We start from the raw sequence: 22638 nt of genomic DNA, 5'->3' as shown, positions 1-22638 counted from the left end.
CCTAGTGAATCCTTCTCCTTCCCTTCCCTACCCACCTGGATGGTGGCTGTCACAGAGAACCCCCACTGGAGAGCTGTTAGAGCTTGAAGGGACTCAAAGAGGAGGGGCAGTTCTCTGAGCACTTCTCCTCAGTTTACTCCAGGGTCACCTGTCATTCCCTCTGGCCTCCTTCTCTGATGGGTACCACCACCTTCGCCATTACATCATCTCAGAGAACATTGGAATGATGGAGCTGTATAGTGCCCTCTTACATGGACTTTGCTTTTTTTTTTTTCTTCTTTTTTTTCTTCTTCCCATTACTGGCCTGAGTTATGTGGGCCAGATCTCAGCTGGCAGGCCCCTAGAACAGGCACTGCCAGCTCGGTTACCAAGTTCTGTGTGGCATCTACCTCCATGTCCCCTGATCGGCTCCCTAATCACTGCGCCCACTCTGGTTTGGCTCCCCTATCGCCCTCAGCTGTAGCAAACTCCGTGACCTCTCCCTTGATCTCCTCTCCCCTGGCCTTCTTCATTTCAGCCTGAGCTGGCCATCCTCGCTCTGGAACCACTTACAGCCACCTGGTGCATCCTCCTTTGGGGTGCGTTTGGAGGGCCTGGTTCCTGCTCAGCCACATCTTCTGCCACTTTCACCAGGTACTCTGATCAGGCCTGAGCCTGTCTCTCTGGGCATTTTGGCATGGCCTTCCTTCCATCTGGAATGCCTGTTCTCTCTTCTGTCTTTCTCTGAAGTCTTGCCCATCCTTTAGGGACTCATTTCTGCATCATCTTCTCAGGGAAGCCTCCCTGCTATCCTGTGATGGAGGTGATGGTTCCTGGCTGCTCCAGGTGTACTTCTGTCCCTCTGTCAGGGCATTATTTGGTGTTTGGGGTTTTAAGATATTTTCACCTTTACTGGCTGGATTATTCATTTAAAGAAGAAAGGGGCTGTGTCTTATTTATCTTTATATTCCCAGTGCCTGGTGTATGGAAGGTGCTTATTAAATGGATTATTAGGGAAATGAAGCAAATTATCCAACAATATGGGCCAGACCTCTGCAGTGGGGGCCTGCAGGAGAATTAAGCCCTACTACTCTAAGGCAACCATGGTATGTAACGAATTAACTTCTCTTCTGTGCTTCAGGAATGATTCTAGTTATAGACCATCATTGGGAGAATTGAGAAAAATAGGTATTCAGATCCTTTTCTGTTGGGCCTAATTCTCCAGTAGAACCCAGCTTGGAGAAGGCCGGTATAGACACTTTGATTCCAATCCTGATAAAATATATGTATGCAAGGACTGAAGACAGACCAGAATGTTAACAGTGGATATCAGTAGGTTGTAGTATGACAACCAGTATGTGATTTCAGAATGTTCTTTCCGCTGTTAAATAATTTCTGAAGTTTCTAACTTTGTGATAATAGAGCTTTAAAAAAATACTTCTCAAATGAGCCAAGTCAAGAGTTCCTAAACCTGACTGTGGCTCATCTAAGGCAGTAGATAGTTGGGGGTTTTGTTTTCAAATATACCTCCCTGTGCCACTCCACAGCACACCAGGAATCACCAAGCTGAGTGCCTCAACGTTGGCCGCTGGAGAATCGAGCCTCTGGGCGAGGATGACTCTAGCTGTCAGCTCTCTGGACGTGGGTGTCTCTCTTTGCTGCCACCGGACACCTTGCAAATTGCAGGGCTGAGTTTCCAGCAAGCATGGCTTGCCATGAGAGAAATTAGCATGCTAAGGAAACTAATGCATATTCTCAGAAGTAAATCTAGAGGTGTTCTTTTTTTTCTTCTCCTTAATTACTCAGAGTGAACATAACCCAGGGTTATTTGAATTAAGTCTCACATGCTAATTCTTGTTCATGAAATACTGTTTCAACAAGCCCACATTTTTTTTCCTTGAAGTTTGACCTTGTGTGTCCTCACACTGGATTTTACCCTTATTCCAGCAAGAATCCACCAATGGGTGCCGAAATAAGTATTTGATAAGGAAGAGGATATTTGCTTAGTCTCTAAGTATTGACCATCAAGTTACTTATTAATTACGAAGGAAATTACGAAGTTACTTATTAATTATGAAGGAAAAATAGTAATTTGACAGTGGAGAAACCTGCCTTCCACCACTTTAACCAGTTGATCAAATTTAATATCACCAGCAGTGGGACAAATCCAACATCAGGTACCTCCTAAGAAAATGCATTGAGAAGAGCCCAGCATTAGTCTGTGATATTTCTGCAAAAATGTATAACTTAAATCCAATCATGAAGAAGTAGACAAATCTCAATTGAGGGACATCCTACAAAATAACTGGCCTGTACTTTTCAAAAACGCAAAGATCATGAAAGATAAAGCAACTGTTTCAGGTTAAAGGAGGTTCAAAATATGTGGTAACTGAACACCACATGTGATCCTTTTTGCTCTAGGGCTATTATTGGAACTAATAAAGAACTTTTTGTCTGGTCTTTAGATTAGATGGTATTGAAGCAACGATAGTTTCCTGATTTTTATCATTATATTGTGGTTGTGTAAGGGAATATCCTTGTATTCAGGAAATACTGAAATATTTTCCCAGGGTAGGTGGGAATGTCATATTTTCAACTACTTTCAAATGGTCAAAAAGGTAAATGCTGGGATGCCTGGGTGGCTCAGTGGTTGAGCATCTGCCTTTGGCTCAGGTCGTGATCCCGGGCTCCTGGGATCGAGTCCCGCATCAGGCTCCCCATAGGAAGCCTGCCTCTCCCTCTGCCTATGTCTCTGTCTCTCTCTCTGTATCTCTCATGAATAAATAAATAAAATCTTTTTTTAAAAAAGTAATATGCACGGTATATTGTGTTATATAGAATGACAGAGAGCAAATATGGTATATTGTTAACAGTTGAGGAGTCCAGGTGAAAGATATATGGGAATTTTTTTGTACTATTCTTGTAATCCTTCCATAAGTTTGAGATTATGTCAGAAAATCAAGTTTGAAAATCAGAAGCCTGCAAGTCGTGGTGCTGTGGACAGTCTAGCATCAGAAGGCACATAGGGCTTTTCAGGGTCTCCCCTTTCTGTGGTCACTAATGAAGTCATTTCCCACAACATTGAGCTCTCTTCATCATTGGCTTGGCTCCCCCTGGCATTGGCAAAAGACAGTGGAAGAGCATTAATAGTGCAGCTTCACCTAACAGGAAGGTTTCTTTCTAATGCTGCTGTTCCTCAGACTTCCCTCCTGCTGGCTGTCCTCAGGCAGCTGAACCACCAGCTCTGACTCACATGTTTACTTGGTGTAGTAGACTTGGTTTAGACTTCACTCCTGCTCCCACCCCCAATTGTCCTGTACAAGAGGCTTCCCCGGCAGAATGTAACTTCGAAAATATATTTAAACACAGTGGAGAGTGTTGATGCGTGAGATCAGTGCACTTCACTAAGACACTTTGGTCAAGCGCTTGCCAGCAAATAAGACACAGAGCTCTTGGAGAGTGCACTTTGCCCAGAGCCTGGGCATGAGCCCATTAAAGATAGTCCTCTCTCCTGCCTTGACAGACTGTCAGGTTGTATGTTTTGGTAGAAATCCTGCATTTACTATGTTCTGTGTGAGGAGGGGGTCCTTTACCAGCCACCACTGCATTTTATGTCATCTAGGGGAGTCTCTAGAGGGGCGGGCGTGGCAGGGGCAGTTCTTGGATTCAGAAGGGGAGCTCTGAGTTAGGGCCTGAGGTGGGTGTGTGGTTGGGGCTGCATATTAGAATTTGCAGAGAGGGGTTCCTGGGAGACTGTCCAGCTCCAGGGAACAGAATATGAGAACACTGAAGCTTCTCTTCCTCCTTCCTATCTGTTTCTCCCTTCCAGCTCTTCTCTCCCATAATTTCCTGTCCCCTAGCCCCCCCCCACTCCATTTCCTCCACTCTGTCTTCTCCATCCTACTCTCTCTTTCCCCTTTTATTATTATTTTTAAGTCCATTTCCCTCCACTTATTCCAGCTTCCTATTTCTCTCTCCTAAATAGCTGTAATGTATGAGCATCCATTGAATCAGCTAAGTTTTATGTTTCCTGTTCTTACTTTGAAAAGCAGGTGAGACTCATAAATTTTAGTGGAAGAAGAGGCAGTTAGAAATGTTCTCATCCAACCCTGCTTTTTACATATTAGCAAACATCCTGAAAGAGCTGACTTGGCCATTATCAAACAGCGGCACTGTTGACTGTTTTATCTCTTTCCTCTCCTTTTAAAAAAAACAAAACAAAACAGATCCAGCTGCTCCTTTTATTTCCCATGATGGTGGGTGGGACAGTCATTTGACTTTGTTTATAAAGGATCCCCATCCCTGTTCTCTGAGTGTCAGGCATGCTCTGGACACTTCACAAATGCCCAGTGATTGTGGTATCTGGACACGGGCAAGGATCTGGTTTTCATGTCTGCCTCTTGTCAACTTTGGGTTGGCTATCCTGCAGAGACTTGGATGAGTCCATCCTTTGCAAGTATTTAGAGCCTTGCTGTAGGTCCTGAGGTTATAACCATAAACTGAATTGCCAGAGCCTTTTTTCTAGGAAGCTTGTATTTAGTGCAGAGAACAGACAACAGGCAAATATGTGTGAGTAGTAATGAGTGCTGTGCAGTAGCAGGAGTGAATAACAAGGCTCAGGGGTGGGAATGCTGTTTTACCAGGAGGGTGACTTGGGAACAAAGACTAGAATAAAGAGGGTGAAGGAGAGAGCCACTTGGAGGACCAGCAGAGGCAGAGGACCCTGAGGTGGGGTGAGGGTGGGAGCAGGAGGCCCTAGGATGAAGGGGAATGAGGGGGAGAGGAGTGTCAGAGAGAGTGGGGATGGGGAGAAGGCTCTGGATTTTTTTTTTTTTTAAGGCTCTGGATTTTTAAGAGGTGCTGCACTGTCAACAACTTTGTCACTTTAGTGAAATCTTGGAGAAATACCATGTGTAGCTCCTGGACGTGTTCTAGTTTTGGAGAATGTTTATGTATTCCAAGGATTCAGGATTAATTGCCTTAGCGCTTTTTTTTCCTAAAGATTTCATTTATTTATTTGACAGAAAGAGAGCACAAGCAGAAGGAAGAGGCAGAGGGAGAGGGAGAAGCAGACTCCCCACTGTGAGCAGGGATCCCAATTCTGTGGAGCTCAATCCCAGGACCCCAGGATCATGACCTGAGCTGAAGGCAGATGCTTAACTGACTGAGCCACCCAGGTGCCCCTGCTTTAGCACTTTTTTTAAAAGATTTTATTTATTTATTCATGAGAGACAGAGAGAGAGAGACAGACAGAGACAGAGACACAGGCAGAGGGAGAAGCAGGCTCTATAGATCCAGGGTCTCCAGGATTGCACCCTGGGCTGAAGGCAGCGCTAAACCGCTGAGCCACCTGGGCTGCCCAGCACTTTTAAACATATGAAAAGCCAGCAATTGAATGCTAGTAATGATGCATTCTCAACCTTAGAGGAATACCCGTTGACTAGCAGATTAATAGGCAGACAGACCTCAGATTCATTGCCATGTTTACATTTTGATTGGTGATCAAAATTAATAGAGTGTGGACTGCATTAATGGAGCAACACATTTTTCATTTCAGAAGACAGGTCCTTGTAACTGCACAGTTTGTAGGAGGATCTGAAAATCTTTAGGCTAAAGATGTAGCCTTGGTTTCTCAAAGTGCCATACGCACGTAACTCTGTAGAACTTGCTTAGAATACACATTTGCATCCTTACTTGGTCCTGCCGGGTGGGAAGTTCTGGGGATGAGGTCTGGGAATCTGCATACTTCACAGCCTCTGAGTGGTTCTTGTGCCTGGTCAAGTTGCAGAACCACTGGCCAGGGCAGTGGTGGAGGCATTATTTATTTATTTATTATTTACTTAAATAATAGGCATTCATTTCTCACAGTTCTGGAGGTTGGGAAGCCCAAGATCAAGACATTAGAGATCCTGTGTCTGGCGAGAGCCTCTTCCTGGTTCCAGGAGAACCATCTCTCTGTGTCCTCACCTGGTGGCAGGCACTGATAAGTTCAATTGAACAAATCCTAGAAGACAGGAGATGATTGAGTATGGTCTCAGCAGCAGAGCTCAAACCAGCACTTCCTTTGTGGATTTTGGTATCACGGGTGAAATTTCATATTCCTAAAGGAGAAGGAAGACCCTGCCCATGCAGTAGAAACAGGAAAGGATTGTGTAGAGAGAGTTTTTCCCGCTTTGGTGGTGGAAATGGAATGGGGTGGTTAAAGGTGCTTTGCATGAGACACTTAGATCCAGAAAGGAGTGTGCTCCTTCCATCCCCATGCACATCTAAGAACCCTCCTCTGCAGTCTGGTGCTCGGCCCTGGCTGCTGTGTGAATGCAGGCTTGTGCCTGTCTGTTGGCTGACACATTTTACAGGTGAGAACACGACCATTTACCTTGATGAATCCAGTTTCTTGAGATCAAGCAACCCAAACCAGACATTAACAAGATTAGATACTGAAACTCCAAGGGTCTTCAATTTTTAGTCTACTCTGATTTTCATTTTTTGTAATGAGTTTGATAACCCTCAGTACTTAAAAAATATGATAGTGTTTGGAATTTTAATAGAGACAATGATTTTGTTCCAGTAGGTAAAGTTGGGGGCAGTTTTGTCCCCCCAGGGAACATCTGATAGTGTCTGGAGACAGTTTTGGTTGTTACAGCTGGTGCTCACTTCGGTAGCACATATACTAAAATTGGTTGTCACAGCTGGCAGAGGCAGGAGACCGGAGATGCTATTGGCATCTAGTGAGTGGAGGCCAGGGATGCTACTAAACACCCTACCTGAGACAGCTTCCTACAACAAAGAATTACCCAGCCCCAGTGTCAGTAGTGCTAAAGTGGAGAAACCCTGCAAAAGATCAATTGCATGCAGGGTTTTTAAAGATTTATTTACTTGTTTGAGAGAGAGGGAGATTGAGAGCATGTGAGGGAAGGAAAGTGGGAGAGACATAATCTCAAGCTGACTCTCTGCTGAGTGCAGAGCCTGATGCAGGGCTCGATCCCACAACCTTAAGATCATGACCTGAGCTGAAACCAAGAGTCAGATGTTCAATGACTGACTACCCAGACTCACCTAATTGTATACCTCTTATCTGTATTATGGTTTTGTTTTGTTTTGAGAGGAGAGAGAGAAAGAGCATGAGAGAGGTGGAGGGGCAGAGGGAGAGGGAGAGGGAAAAGCAGACTACCCACTGAGTAGGGAGCTTGACGTGGGGCTCAATTCCAGGACCCCAGGAACATGACCTGAGCTGAAGGCAGCCGCTTTACCAACTGAGCCACCCAGGTACCCCAGGTCTTGGGATTTTAAGTGAGCTTTCATACAAAGTTCCATGGCTAAAACTGGTTTAGAATGAGCCACCTAGATTGTCTGCCTGGTTGGACGGGGAGGACAGGTTGGCTTCTGGGATCAGTAGGAGAGGAGTAACCTGTCACCCAGAGCTCTGGAAGCCACAGGTGAGGCCCTGGCCTGGTGTCCTCTTGAGCTTTTCTGGCTACAATGCTGTCTCCCCCACCCCTCCCCCACCTTACCCCACTGCTTCTCCCTGTGGGCCGAGGGCAGGAGGAAGTTGAGTGTAGACTTCACTCATCCCCACTGTTCCACAGCTCCTGGGCCCCAGCCCTCCTCCTCTTGTCCTGTGCCCATGGATGAGCTTTAGCAAGCTGGCCTGGAGGGGGCGGGGGTCAACTCTGTGACTAAACTGTGTCTGTGTGTATGCTGGGTGGCAGGTGCTGCACTTCTGAACAGTCTTCTTGCTCCCACGCTCCCTCCCACCCCCACTGCTGTGAATATATTCCTGTTCTCACCTCCCTCGACTTTGGGTATCTGGAAAGTAGGGGCTCATTCTAGACTCAGTCTATCAGCTCATCTCTGCATTCTCACAGAATTGATGAAATGAACTTTGAGACATTGCCCTTTTTGGTGTGGGCACCCATATTACTTGTTTAGGGTAAAGCAATTTAAAATGCATTTTGCGGGACGCCTGGGTGGCTCAGTGATTGAGCGTTTTCCTTTGGCTCAGGTCGTGATCCCGGGGTCCTGGGATCAAGTCCCACATCAGGCTTTCTGCAGGGAGTCTGCTTCTTCCTCTGCCTATGTCTCTGCCTCTCTCTCTGTGACTCTGATGAATAAATAAATAAAATCTTAAAAAAAAAAAAAAAGGAACTAGTGTGCTCCCTCTCTTAAATAATTGGGAGTTTCAGGTTGTTTGAACCCAGACTTGGAATTGTCACATCACAGTTCTGATTTTGCCTAATATTTCCTTTTCTGATTTCCAAAGCTATCTCGTGTGTTTCTTCCTTTCCTCTCCAACCCCTTGAAGATGGGCTGCCTGGGGTTAAGACAGCTCTGCATTTTGTTCTTCCCCTTGGGGATCTTATCTCTTTAGAGCAGTCTCAACTACTAACCTTTTATCCAGATACCCCAGGACCTTATTTCAGGTGTGGCACATCCTACTATTGACTATTACAGATCCCCCCTTCCCTTCCTTACCAACTGAACCCAAATTTTGTTTGGGGAAGCAGCCAGCCCGGCTTGTAAAAAGTTCCTGGCTGACTTTGCAGCTGGGGGCAGCCATGTGATATAGTTCTGCCCAAAGAGATATAAATGGAAGCCTGTCCGTTTCCGGGGAAGTTTTCCCTCTCCTGATACAAGTGTTTCTCCTTGTTTCCATCTCCTCTCTCTTCTCCTTCCTACCTGGACTGTGGGGTGGAGGTTGCCCATGTACCAAGGCTAGAAGAACAGAGGCTGACAGGAGCTGGGGACATCTGTGACATACCAGAGCCACTGCACTAGCCCTGCTAGACTGCTTGCAAGACTAGCCTGCTTGCTAGACTTCCTGTTCTGTGAGAAAAAGAAACCCACACTTGGCTAAAAGCCATGATACCCAGGTTCCTACTTCATGTAGCCCAGGGCACCCCCTGACTGATACTCTAAGTGAGATCCCTCTCAAGGGCCCCAGGCCTGGGTTTTCAGCTGTCCACAGAATTTAGCAGCCTGATGGCCTACAGGCATTTGGAACTCAGCAAGGCCAAGCAGATCTCAGTGATTCCACAGCCACCAGCCTTGTGACCTCTCTCTATAGAGCGCTCCCCCATCTTCCCTGCCACATGAACTGCACGTCTGCTCTATGCAAAGCCTGTGGGTGCTGCAGCCCAAGCGTATCCGCCCTCTCCTCCCCCGCCCTGCCCCCAGGCTGCTGCCATCTTTGCTGACGCACCCAGGATCTGTAGCTGAGAACCCTATGTTGGCTCCCCACCAGACACCCCTCTTGTCTTAGGCTCTCCACCCCTTCCTTCACGGGCCCTGCTGCTTCCCCAGTGGTTTTCTTCCATTTCTCTTGACCTCCCTTTGAATAAAATCCTCAAGGGCTTCTTGTGACCTTCTGTGGTCTTCCATATGTTGACCTAATGGCCTGTCTTAGGTTGGGTTCCATAAAAGCAGAGCCTGAAACAAGACTTTGGGGACCCCTGGTTCATTGAGGGGGCTTCCAGGAGAAAGAGGGAGAGGTTGAGGTTGGGGGGAGGGAGGCAGGGAAAGGAGCTGAGCAGAGCTGTGGTCCCAGCTGATCTCTCAGGGAGCACTGGAGCTTGAATTGTTCTCCCAAGGTGATCCCACCTAGAGGCCAGAGGGCTAGTCTTTTGTACCTCCTTAGTCAGCGGTAGGGCAAATCTGCAGAGTGGGGCAGATGTGCTTTTGGCACTGGTCCTTGGCACATCCAACAGGACCATAATATTGCCTTAACTCCTGCCTGCACCCCGACCCCCCACCGCCACCCCCATGCCACACTTTCTCAGCTATATGCAGTCATTTGCTCTTCCCTATATTAGCCAGGCCTCTGGATGTTGCTCATTCCATTCCTTCTGCTCACAGCATGCCTCTTCCCTCCCTACCCAGCTGCTCTTTGCTATGCCCTCTGCTCATGCTGCGCGCATTCTCCTGGACACCATGACATACTGAGTCTCTGCGCACCCCAAAGCTGTCTTCTCCTGAAGCACAGGCTTCCTGCCTTCTCTTGTTCTCCTTTATCAAGTAGAAGTCTTCATCTAAAACACAAAACCCCAAACATGATTTGAGTGATCATTTTCTCAACTTTCCGTGGATGATACATAACTCATACCAGTCTGATTAAAGGAAAAGTTAATTTGTTCCATACCATGGATGCCTTATTTAGGGCTTAGCTCTCTTGGACCTGGTGGGAAGGGCTGGTGGGCTGGATGTTCTCTTGCATCAAGCTATATTTCCAACTGTCTCCTGGGCATCTCTATCTGGTTATTTATCATCTCATATTAATCACATCATCACAAAACTACAAAAACGGACTTCCATCCCTGTCTTTCTGTAACTGGGATGCAGCTTTCCGTTTGTACACTTCTTGTCGCTAATACTCTTCCTTTCATCATTTTTCAGTAGCTCCCCGTCCGGTCCCTGTCCTGTCCCTTCTTCCTGCTCCTCACCAGATGGGCCTCAGGCTCCCCTTTCATCTGGGCAGCAGCGAGCATCCAGGACCCTCCCTTGCTGTCCCTGGGCGGGCAGCCTAGCAAGCAGCAGACTGGTGTTCCTTCTCTCCTGCCGTGAAGTCCTCCCACCTTAAAAGGCATGTTCTTTCAGCTGCCATATTCACATCTGAGCTATACCTATTCACCTTCCTAGGCAGCCCACTCCAGCCGTGTTGGCTTACTCCCTGCTTTCTCAAGTTCAGATTTTTGTTTATAGTGATCTGTGCCTTGTCAAGCCTTCATTATTAGAAACAAAAGACCCTTCACATATATGCATATCTAGCCTTCCGAAGCTCTTCCAGGTAGAAGGGCATGCAATGCACTTGGAGGTGAATAGATGTGGGTTAGAATTCTCAGCCCTTTACTTCTCCATGCATGACCTTCGGCAGGTTAAGTACATAGTAGGCTTTACTCCCAATAAATATTAATGCCCTGTCCACTCTTGTACCAATAATTGTCTGTATAGGTAATTTGGCAGTTTATCATGTCCTGCTTTGTGGTATCTATTCTACTCTTGTCTTGAACGGTTCTTAATTTTGAAAATGTTAGTTTGATTTCCTCAAATGGAAAGTGTAGGCCGTGCTCTTGTCCATCAGGGCATTAATAAGAATTATTTCTTCATCAGGCGTATAAGCGTTTAAGAAGGATATGTTATGTTTTTGTGTGTGAATAGAAATACGTAATTTTGAAAGCCAAGGCTTTTCTGCATAAAGATGGTTAGCAAAGCTGTTATGTGAAGGCTCATCCCTGGAGCCTGAGTGAGAAGAGGATTAAACTTATGAGCCCTGGGACCCTAGGACTTATGAGCCCTGGGACCCTTCTCGATGGTAGGAGAAGAGCTACCCATGAAGGAGATGGGGAAGAAGGACAAGAGGGTGCCATGGGACAGAAGAAGATAGGCAAGCTGTTGGTGATGGCCTGCCAACAAAAGTCCTTGGAGGAATGCCTGAAACCACCATCACCTCTGAAGCTCTCATAAGAAACTGAATATTTATTCAATAAATATGTACTAGATGCCCATTATGTGCCGCTTAACATCCTAGGCACTGTGAATTCAGTGGTGAGTGAGGTGAAGACCCCTGCTGCTATGCAATCTATATTCTTGCTGGGGAGACAGGGACAAATGTGTATTAAAAAGAAAAAAATTATAAATAACATGTCTGCTGATAGTATTATAAAAACAAAATGAAGCATGCATGTAGGAATCTCCATAGAGGCAGTTTGGGTAAGTAGGGTGTATCTGTAGTGGTTTTATTATTCTAAACTAAGCATTCTTCACATTAGATAAATGAATGGAGCAGAGAGGGTCCAGATCTCCAAAGCAAATACAGTCTATGTGTGTGTGTGTGTGTGTGTGTGTGTGTGTGTGTGTGTGCATGCACAAGTTGGGCAGGGGTGGCTTTAGTGTGCAGAAATGTTTATCACACCCTGCTTCTCCAGCAGATGCCACAGTGCCGGGCTAGAGCAGGTGAGCCGGAGCCCGCTGAAGCTCTAGGAGGGCCTCTCTCATCCTTCGTTTATCCACTAATTTCACTCACCAGTGTTTTGAAACCCCCTGGTGCTCAAATAGAGTTGGGCATGAGACTTCCATAGAATGGCAGGGGGAGCTCAGTCTCTGCTCCTCAGACAGACTGGACTTGCTGAGTGTCAATGTTCTTCATTTTGCTTCTCTCAAATATATGTTTTTTCTAGCTCAGCAGACTTCCCCCCAAAATAGTAACTTAGTTTCTACTTTTTGCCTTTAAATACTTTATGAGATACTGTCACTAACACACTAAAGAGATGCTTTTAGGGTTCCTAGGAATATTTTTTTGTTGGAGTGGTTTTCAAATTTCTTTTCATCATAGGGTAAGGAGCCTCCTCCCATGAAAATATCTTTATAAGCTTTCAAAAATAAAAGTAGTAATGCACAGAATTCAGGTAATATAAAAAGAATGCAAAATTAAAAATGAACTAACCCATAATTGTCGATAACCTGTAAGTATGTCTCCTTCTAAATACCTTTATGCCTATATACACCTATGGAATATGTAAACAGTCTTCTCCTGCATTTGGATCGTTTTGTTAGCTTAAAGTATAATTACTTTTGGGATTAATGGTACAGTTATGCAATAATTAACAAAACATGCCCATGGCTTAATGTTTGTATAACATTAAGCAACCCCTCCTCCACCAAATAGAACATTACATTTGAAAGAAATAAATGAACTGTGGATGTTGCAGAACTAAAAAAGACTATAAACTGGTAAATCCCAGGTTCTCTGAGGGAGCATCTCAAGGCCACCTAGCTAGCTGTATGACAGTTGTATATTTGTGAAGATGACCCAACCTTTTGTGATGTTGAAGAGCATGGAATCTGCATAGTCTCTTGTAAATCTGAAGAATACCTTCCAAGATCAAGTAGGATGACTTGATGAAACTCAGTGGGCAGTCAGATTCTCTTACCTTGAATGGAAACATCCATGAATGGAACATGATTTCTATGTATATTTCTATACATTTTTATAAAATTCCTTTTTTTCTTACAGTATCTGTGTCAATAAGTGTACATATCAGATACTACAAGCTAGTGCTTCTCAAACTTTAATATTCATATGAATTCCCTGATTTAGCAGATCTGGGGGGCCTGAGACTCTGCATTTCACACTTGCCCCCAGGTGATGCTGAGGCTGTGGTCATAGATTCCACAGATTCTGCAGTGATGACTTGCAGTGATAATTTACCAACAGATTTCCTGGTTTTGAACATTTTAGATGTTTCAGTAGAGCTTATGCTTCATTCTTTGCTATTATAATTTGTTAGCGTTCAGTTTCAGTTTTTATTGTAGGCATTTGGGGAAAATACGTTTTTAGGGGGATGCTTATGTTGTTTGATGACAGGTCACAGGCATGCAACACACATTCCATTCAATGCGAAATGTTCCCTAAGGATCTGCTGTGTGCCAAGTTCTATCCTAAGTGTTGGGGATACAAAGATGAACAAAGTTCTGGCCCTGCAGCTCATTCTCCAAGTGCTTGCAAAGTGGTAGAGGAGACCTTAAATATACACAGACAGTGTCAGCTCATTGCAGTAAGCAAAGATGGGGAAGTGTCCAGGGACAGCCATGATGTTGAAAAATGATCTTCACAGAGGAGAAGGTTTTAAGGATGAAAAGTGATTCACCAAGCAGATTGTTGGGGGTTCCCACTGGAATTCCAGACTGAAGGTAACATCATGTACAAAGGCACTGCGGTAGCAATCTGGCACATCCGGGCTTCTAACAGGGGCCAGACTGTGACAGGTTTGTCCCTGGAGTCATAAAACCTGAGATGAGCTAGAAACCATTAAACAGATATATATTTTAGAGAGATGGCTTTGAGGGGACAGAATCAAGACAGAGAGAGTCCAGGGACTTGAACGCTGGGGAATGTCAATGGGCATGAGAAGTTCAGGAAGGTATGATCGAGAGGCCCTGGAGATTGGTTGAGGCTGGGAATGAAAGTTAGAAGCCTGAGTTGAAAATGTCTGTCATGGAGATTTTTAGCTTGGATAGCACAGCTTCCAAATGATATAAGGAATAGGGGAAAATACCAGGTTCTCCTCTGTAATGTTGTCTGAGGTGAAGATAGCAGGCAGGTTATTGGACGTATAGTCTGAGCTTAGGTGAGAGGTCTGCACAGAGACAAGGGTCTGGGAATCTCTCTCTTGAGGAGGTGAGTGAAAGGCAGGTGGTGAAGCCTTGCAGTAAGTATTTGTGGGACAAGGAAAAGGCTGTGCTGGGGGTGGAGACCGGGACCTTGGAGTTAGAAGATGTGCATAGGGGGGTTTAAGGGAAGGTTCAAGAGGTTTTAGAGGAAGTACGGTTGCAAGATATCCCAGACGTGTGCAGATGGAGTGAAGGAAGATAGATAGGATGGGAACAGTGACAGGGGCCAGTGAACACTGAGCATTTAGAGGTTCTGCAGGGTGAGAAAGGGGTGAGAGGGGAGAGAGGATGCTGGGTAGGACCTGACCCTGGGGGAGTGTGTGAGGAGCTCCAGGAGGGTGTTGCTTCTCCAGAAACACCAGAAAGGGAAAGGGAATGGATGGAAGAGAGAACTCCATAATAGAGCTAGGGCCAAACTTACAGCTAGAAGTAAGGGTGATCAAAAGACACAAGAGCCTTAAAGCCCCAACAGATAAATCCTGTCAAATGAGACTGGGTGTCTATAGGTTCCCTTTCTGTGTGATAATAGTAGCAACAACCAGCAGGTACATGTCATGATCTCAGCACTGTAAGATTGAGCCCTGTTTCGGGCTCTGCACTTGGCTTGGAGTCTGCTTGAGATTCTCTCTCCCTTTCCACCTCACCCTACTCGTGCTCTCCCTCTCTCAAATAAATAAATAACATCGAGAGAGAGAGAGAGATGTAGAAGTGTTAGGTCAGGAGTCTTCTGTCACTCTGGGCTGAGGCTTGTACTCATAATAAAGCTGCTGGAAGTGCCATCGCTTTTCTCCAGGAGAAATTGAGGATACTGGATGCCACCAGTGCTGCTAGAGTCATGTGGAGTCACCCTCTCTTGCCTGTGACTGTCACTGCCCCTGCCAGAGGCCGTGCTGAATAAGGGGACCGGGAAGGTTGCCTCTTCGTGCTGTCTTCCAGTTTTCTACCTGCATGTCCCACAATCACAACTCAGCGGGAAGCCAGCTGGCCAGTGTGGGAAGGGAAGTTCATGGGCGTGTGGCCTGCAGGACAGCGCTGTCCAGGGCACCAGCAATAGGAAGAGGTGGAAACCATTTCTCTCTGACACCGCAGTCACTGTGTTGGCTGGAGGTCCACCTCACTGTGAATTGTGGGTCATTCTGGTTGTAAAAACCCGGACAGCTTAGAAATGTCTGTTTTCTGTATGTACTGGTTACAGATAGCCTGCAGGTTCCCATCACTTGACTGGCCATGCATTTAAGTAACCGTGATGTTGTGTCTGAAAAAACCTTCCGGGTCTCACTTGTTCTTCAGCAGGGGTTTACTAGTGAGGTCCTTGGCACTGTTTTTTGAAACTATTCAGGAGGATACATATCTACAAAAATTCTTAATCTGGAGTAGCGGTAACAGTGAGAGTTGGAGTTGAGGGAGAGATTGTTTCCAGTAGCAAAAACAATACTTGAAGGTTGATTTGATAAAAGATTTTTTTCAAAGGAAATGACACAACTTTAATGGAAATAAAGTGTCTACTAACATATTACTGCCTCTTGACTGGAAATCTATAGTAAAGATATTATTGCTTAACATGTAAGTTTATATCATAATAGCATAATATGATAAACGCCTATATTAGTAAGCTATGGTTTCACTTTTAATTAACAATTGCTGAAGCAAGACAGAAGTTTATTTCTCCATCTTATAACAGCCCAGAGGCAGGCAATCCAAGGTGGAATAGCATCTCTGTCCTTAGGGTTGTACAGGGACCCAGGCCCCTTCTCTGTCACTACCCCACTAGCCCTTGCTGGTGAGCTCTAGGTAGGGTCCACAGTGGCTCATCCTGGGTCAGTATTTCAGCCAGCAGGAAAAAGGGGAAAGGTGTATGCCAGGGAAGACACCTTAGAAGTTGTACAAGTCACTTTTGCTCGTATCCCATTGGCTAGAACTTAGTCGTGAGGCCACACCTATTTCCAAGGGAGGCTAGGAAATGTAGTCTTTATGCTAGGAGGCCACGCACCCAGCTAAAAAATCCAGCGTTTAACCCAGTTGAGGGGAAAGGGAAAAAAACTTTTTTTTTCTTTTAAAGATTTTATTCATCTATTCATGAGAGACATAGAGAGATAGAGAGGCAGAGACATGGGCAGAGGGAGAAGCAGGCTCCATGCCTGGAGCCCCATGTGAGACTCGATTCTGGGACTCCAGGATCATGCCCTGGGCTGAAGGCAGGCGCTCAACCACTGAGCCACCCAGGTGTCAGGAAGGGGGAAACTTATACAGGGGTAGACATACTGATTTCTATTACAGTACCCGTTCGAATATTATTTAGAAATTGAAAATTTGAAAACACAGTTAATTCAAAAGAATAAGTAGACAGGTATACTCAACATATAATTTTTAAGAGAAAAATGTCTTTGAAAATTGCCATTTTTTTTCTTAGTGTAATACTTCTGTTTTTAATATAACACTTCCTCTTTAAACTTTTTTTTATTATAGAGAACTTCAAATGTACAAAAGCATGAGAATATTGTATAATGAGCCCCATGTACCCCATGCCCAGCTTTTACACTTAAGCAGTGTAAAGCTAATGTTGTCTTATCTCTTCCCCCATGTCCACTCTTATTCCCTCCCTGACTTTTTGGAAGCAGACCTCATTTCTCCTGTTTATCTGTAAATAGTTCTGTATGCACCTCTAAAAGCTAAAGGCTCTTGAAAAACATTAGACTTTTTATTTGGTGATAACTAGGTTCATGTGCAGTTATAAAAAATAATACAGAGAGATCCCTTGTACCCCTTGCTCAGTTTCCCCCACTGGCAGCATCTTGCAAAGCCATAGTATAATATCACAGCTAGAATATTGATGATACAGTCAAAACACAGTATTTCCATCATCACAAGGATCCTGCCACCCTCAGCTTACCCTTCTATAACTCCTGACAACTACTAATCTGTTCTCCATTTCTGTAATTTTGACATTTCAAGAATGTTATATACATAGAATCATACAGTATGTAAACTGTTAGTTTACATGGCTCAGCATAGTTACCTTAGATTCATTCATTCATTCATTCAGGTTGTTGGGTATATCACTAGTTTATTTTTTTTTATTGCTGAGTAGTATTCTATGCCATGGATATGCCCCCCTAAAGTCTTTTTATAAACATCACCTCCCTCCTTTCCTTCCCTTTGGCTTTCCTTCTCTTCACAGCAATGCCCAGTGAGTATAACTATGTAAAACTGAGAAGCGATCGCTCAAGACCCTCTCTGCAATGGTACACCCGAGCTCAAAACAAGATGAGAAGACCCAACTTGTTGTTAAAAGACATCCTTAAGTAAGTATGAGCCCTCGGGTCTTCCGATCCCCCTGGCTGGGTCAGCTGTGGGAAACTGGGAGAAGATTGTAGTGGGACCCAAAGGGGATAGCTCTCATACTTGGTCAGAACGTCATATAAAGGGACATTCAAGTGAAGGTTTGGTACACAGATGTCTGGGTTTATACTTTGTGAGAGGGCAGCGCCAGCCAGGAAGCTCCCAGGCCCTGTCCCCAGGCCTCACTGCCTTAGAGAGAGTGGCTCTTACGTGTACCCTTCCTGCCCTTACATAACAAATGAGGGCTTTTCCCCTTAGCTATTTTTTTTAAATTTTTTTTATTTATTTATGATAGTCACAGAGAGAGAGAGAGAGAGAGAGAGAGAGAGAGGCAGAGGGAGAAGCAGGCTCCATGCACCGGGAGCCCGATGTGGGACTTGATCCTGAATCTCCAGGATCGCGCCCTGGGCCAAAGGCAGGCGCCAAACCGCTGCGCCACCCAGGGATCCCTCCCCTTAGCTATTTTAAGTTAATCTAAAAATATGGTTAATTAAAGTCCCCTTACAGGCTTTTGAAGAGCCTTAAATATTAAACCCAGAAAGATGACAGGTGTTTCAACCAGGTCACCCTTATATCCTAATGAGTGTTATAATTGTTAAGGGAGGGACTTGGTGGTTACATTTGGCTGATTAGCAGCCAAATCAGGTTGAAAATCACCCCTTTAGGGCACCTGGGTGGCTCAGTTGGTTAAGCTTTCAGCTCAGGTCATGATCCCAGAGTCCTGGGATTGAGCCCCACCTCGAGCTCCCTACTCAGTAGGCAGTCTACTTCTCTCTCTCCCTCTCCCTCTGTACCTACCCCTCACTTGTGCACACACTCTCTTTTTCAAATAAATAAAATCTTAAAAAAAATCACCCTTTTGAAAATACCCCTTATGTAGTAGGTGTAGGAGAAGGAAGATAGGAAAAAGAAGTGTGCATTAATATTTTCCATCTCCTTTTATCATCACTCAGTATTTAATGAGGCCTGACATGCTTGGCGCTGTGTTAGGTGCTGGCCCATGGCAGCAAATGAGGTCGACCTGGGTTCATGTTAGCTACAGTGTGGGGTTGAAAGACTCACAACCAGGCATTCTAGTACAGTGTCCTCAGTGCTGTCCTTCTTTCCTGCCTTGTTTGTTTGTTCATTTGTAATCAAGATAAGGGAATTATTATATGCACCAAATGTGATACCTTTTTGGGGGGCTAGGGAGAGGAGCAAGTGATACTACATTCACAAGATTTAAAATTCAAAGGTATTCAAAGTACTCAGTAAAATACACCCTCATTCTTGCCTCCCACTTAAAGATAACCAATGTTACCAATCTTGTGTAATTAGAAATTGTGTGTGTGTGTGTGTGTGTGTGCGCGTGTGCATGTATATGTTACCCACCCCTGACTTTTACACAGCTGGTAGCATCCTATTCATTTAGCGGTGTACTCAATCCCAGGGAAAAATTAGGATGCTTGTCCAGGTTTTCATGGGAGAGCCTGTTGAAAGAAGAATCAAGAAGTCTGGAAAACACTTCCTAGCAATACTTTCCTACATCATCCTCCTCAAATAGTAAGAAATATTTAGCATCTATTGTATATAGTAAATTGTGCTAGATGCTGTATTTTTAAAACTACCCCTTTCTTGAATATAAGAGAAGGGAGAAGAAATGTGTGGGAAATATCAGAAAAGGAGACAGAACGTAAAGACTGCTAACTCTGGGAAACGAACTAGGGGTGGTAGAAGGGGAGGAGGGCGGGGGGTGGGAGTGAATGGGTGACGGGCACTGGGGGTTATTCTGTATGTTAGTAAATTGAACACCAATAAAAAATAAAATAAAATAAAACTACCCCTTTCTTTAGAAAAGAGATCATTGGACACCTGTGGCTGTGGGTAGCTGTGGTTGAGCATCTCCTTCCAGCTCAGGCCATGATCCCGGAGTCCTGGGATCGAGTCCCGCATAGGGCTCCCTGCTCAGTGAGGAGTCTGCTTCTCCCTCTGCCCATGTCCCTGCCTCTCTCTATATATCTCTCATGAATAAATAAATAAAATCTTTATAAAAAAGAGAGAAAAGAGATCATTTTCTTATTCAGGTTATTCCTTTACTTTATTTTGTGACATTATTTAAAGAAATGGTTCTTAAACTTCCATTTATTTATTTTTACTTTTAGTTTGTCAGTATCACTTGGGAAGCTTATTTAAAAAATGAGGTTTCTAGGGGTGCTTGGGTGGCCTAGTCAGTTAAGTATCTGCCTTTAGCTCAGGTCATGATCCCAGGGTCCTAGGATTGAGTCCCACTGGGCTCCCTGCTCATTGGGAAGCCTACTTCTCCCTCTACCTCTGCCCCTCTCCCTTGGCCCGTGTTTACTCTCTTTCTTTCTCCCTCTCTTTCTCAAATGAATTAATTAAATTTTTTTTTAATGAGGTTTTTAGAGGTTCTTGGGTACAACTCAGGTCATAATCTGATGGGTTGTGGGGTCAAGCCCCCAGTCAGGCTTCGTGCTCAGCGAAGAGTCTGCTTGAGATTCTCTCTCTGCCCCTGCATGCCCCGCCCCCCCCCCCTTGTGCTTGTTCTTTCTAAATAATAAATAATTTTAAACAAAACAAAATAAAATGAGGTTTCAAGAACCAGGACTAGGCTCATTTCTTTTCTCCTAATCCTGTGTGTGTGTGTGTGTGTGTGTGTGTGTGTTTATTTTAAGCTATATAATGATAGGAATTTGTCAGATCTCTAAAAGCAGTTTTTGTAGATGGTCTTAAGGGTGACTGGTGGTTCTCTCTCACGTCAGTTAAGCCTCATTTCTGGGTAGAATCTTTAGAAAAATAATGAGTAGAATGTTTGTCTTCTTATTTTTCTAAGGGCTCCCAGTATTTTCCCCTGTTTTTTTTTTTATTGTGGTAAAATACCCAGAACATAATATTTACCATCTTAACCATTTCTAAGTATACAGTTCAGTGATAGTAAATGCATTCACATTGTTATGCAGCCATCACACTATCCACCTCCAGAACTCTTTGCATCTTATAAAACCGACACTCTCTACCCATTAAACACTAAATCCCTCCCCTCCCCTTGGCCCCTAGCAGCCACTGTTCTACTTTTTGTCTCTGCAACTTTTGACAATGTGCTTCATATAAGTGGAATCATACAGTATTTGATAGACCGGCAGTATTTTAGAGTGGCAAAAAATGGAGGCTGAGATTCTGTTACTCAGAAGCTATTACTTGGTTTTATAAAGTCCAGTGGTCTGCATTGTGATTCATGTCTTATGCTTATTATGCCTTAAAGATTGTCCTTTGATGTTACATGGCAGGCAAACTCAGTCTGGGGGTAGGTTTTCACTTACTTCATATGATTTCTCTTGATTATCCCATAACTGCCTCATTATACCTAATTGATTTTTTTTCCAGGTGTACATTGCTTGTGTTTGGAGTGTGGATCCTTTATATTCTCAAGTTAAATTATACTACTGAAGAATGTGACATGAAAAAAATGCATTATGTGGACCCAGACCGTGTAAAGGTTAGATATGCCATTGGTGTGGTTTAAATTAAAACATTTCCAAGCTTATACTTAAACAGAAATGTCATTTCTAAAGGGTTCTAAATAAGTACTCGTGAAAGTTTTAAACAGGGAAAACACTATCTTAGTACTCCAAAATCAGAGACAGCCTTTCCCCACTGCCCTGCAAAAAACCAAATAACCAACTCACCCACCCACCCACCCCACAGTATTCTTCATTTACTGAAGTCTTTGAGGGAGGTGAGTTGCATGTGACCCATTCTAGGGCACCTGGCATGGGGGCACCATGCTGTGATATTGGCAGCGTACACGTACTTAGAACAGGATCAAGTTCTTTTAGCATCACATCATTTCTGGGGGTTATTTTTCATTTTAATGATTTTAAACTGTATTTCAAGCTTTTTTCCTTCAATTTATATTTATCTGAATCAATTGACCTATTAAATGCTAATTTCACGGATTATTTGAGTGGTTAAACAATCCAATAATGTTCAGTCCTGGGTGAAGGAAGAGATGATTTGAAGTCCAGTAGCATAGCAACAGTGACCAACATGTGTGGACGCTTTATAATTGTCTCAATGGGGAGATATTTTAGTATTTGTACCTCTGACAGATGATGGCTGGGAGGTTAAGCCGCTTGCCCAAGTTCACATCTGGTTAACCAGTTCGGTTAATCTAGTTTTCTGTATACTGTGTAGCTGTTCTAAAAGTACGTTAGCAATATCAACTCATTTAACCCTCATGATGGGAGCTGTCCTTACCTCACAGCTGAGGTGATGGCAGGCAGGAGAATAAGTAGCCTGTTTCAGATGACCTTCACTCATCAGTGGTGGGGTTGGGACTTGGACTCAGCAGCCTGGTTGCAGAGTCCGAGCTCCTGCTGCCTGCTGTCTGCCTGGTTAGGGGGTACCCACAGAAGGAGCCAGAAGTTCTAGGCAGGGTAATGCAGAGAGGAGGAAGTTTAAATTTCTAACCTAGGTTCAAGTCTAAATGCCACTGAGTCAAAGATGAGACCTCAGGCAAGTGACTTAACTGTTTTGAGTTCACTTTTCTCAGCGCTGAAATGTAGACAACAGCAACTGTGTGACAGGGCAGCCCTTAAAGTTGAATAAGATAATGTACATGGAGCTCCTTTTCTAGTCTGGGTTCTTTTTTTTTTTAGAACTTTATTTTTTATTTATTTTTTATTTATTTATGATAGTCACAGAGAGAGAGAGAGAGGAGGCAGAGAGACATAGGCAGAGGGAGAAGCAGGCTCCATGCACCGGAGCCCGACGTGGGATTCGATCCCGGGTCTCCAGGATCGCGCCCTGGGCCAAAGGCAGGCACCAAACCGCTGTGCCACCCAGGGATCCCATCTAGTCTGGGTTCTAACCTGTTTTTACTTCCATCTGTATGTTCTTGGAAGTGTCTCACATGCTCTGTGAGACAGGCAGATGTAAACAAGGAAATGAAAAGAGTACAATTAATAAATGTGCAGCGTGGCCTCTGCAGAACCGTCGTGTCTCCCAGAGCCTTCCTTCTGTGCTGGCTCCATCCCCAGAGGTTTGCTGACTGTTCATTTCACCAGCATCAGTACATCTGTTTTGGTGGAGCAGGATGCATCTGATGTCTCTGCTTGGGCCTTCTGCTTCCCTCTCCAGCTGGCCTTGCACACGTCCTGA

General features: G+C 44.5%; 1 protein-coding gene across 3 annotated transcripts in view; it reads left to right on the top strand.

The window, feature by feature from the left end:
* The window catches only part of ST3GAL5 (ST3 beta-galactoside alpha-2,3-sialyltransferase 5), a 51009-nt gene that overhangs the window by 7433 nt on the left and 20938 nt on the right, over positions 1 to 22638 (top strand). Inside the window, exons 1-3 of one of the 3 annotated variants that reach the window (XM_077843151.1) lie at positions 615 to 633; positions 17321 to 17444; positions 20863 to 20974. The exons of 1 other annotated variant lie outside the window; for it this stretch is intronic. In XM_077843151.1, coding sequence (XP_077699277.1) covers positions 17323 to 17444; positions 20863 to 20974 — 234 coding nt within the window. In that variant the 5' untranslated portion in view covers positions 615 to 633; positions 17321 to 17322. Of the gene's footprint in view, positions 1 to 614; positions 634 to 17320; positions 17445 to 20862; positions 20975 to 22638 lie in introns of those variants that run through there. One more of the 3 variants, XM_077843149.1, reaches the window with a different exon arrangement.

The sequence above is a fragment of the Canis aureus genome, chromosome 12 (assembly GCF_053574225.1).
Source record: "Canis aureus isolate CA01 chromosome 12, VMU_Caureus_v.1.0, whole genome shotgun sequence".
NCBI classification, from domain to species: domain Eukaryota; kingdom Metazoa; phylum Chordata; class Mammalia; order Carnivora; family Canidae; genus Canis; species Canis aureus.
This window is presented reverse-complemented; position numbering and strand designations above follow the sequence as displayed.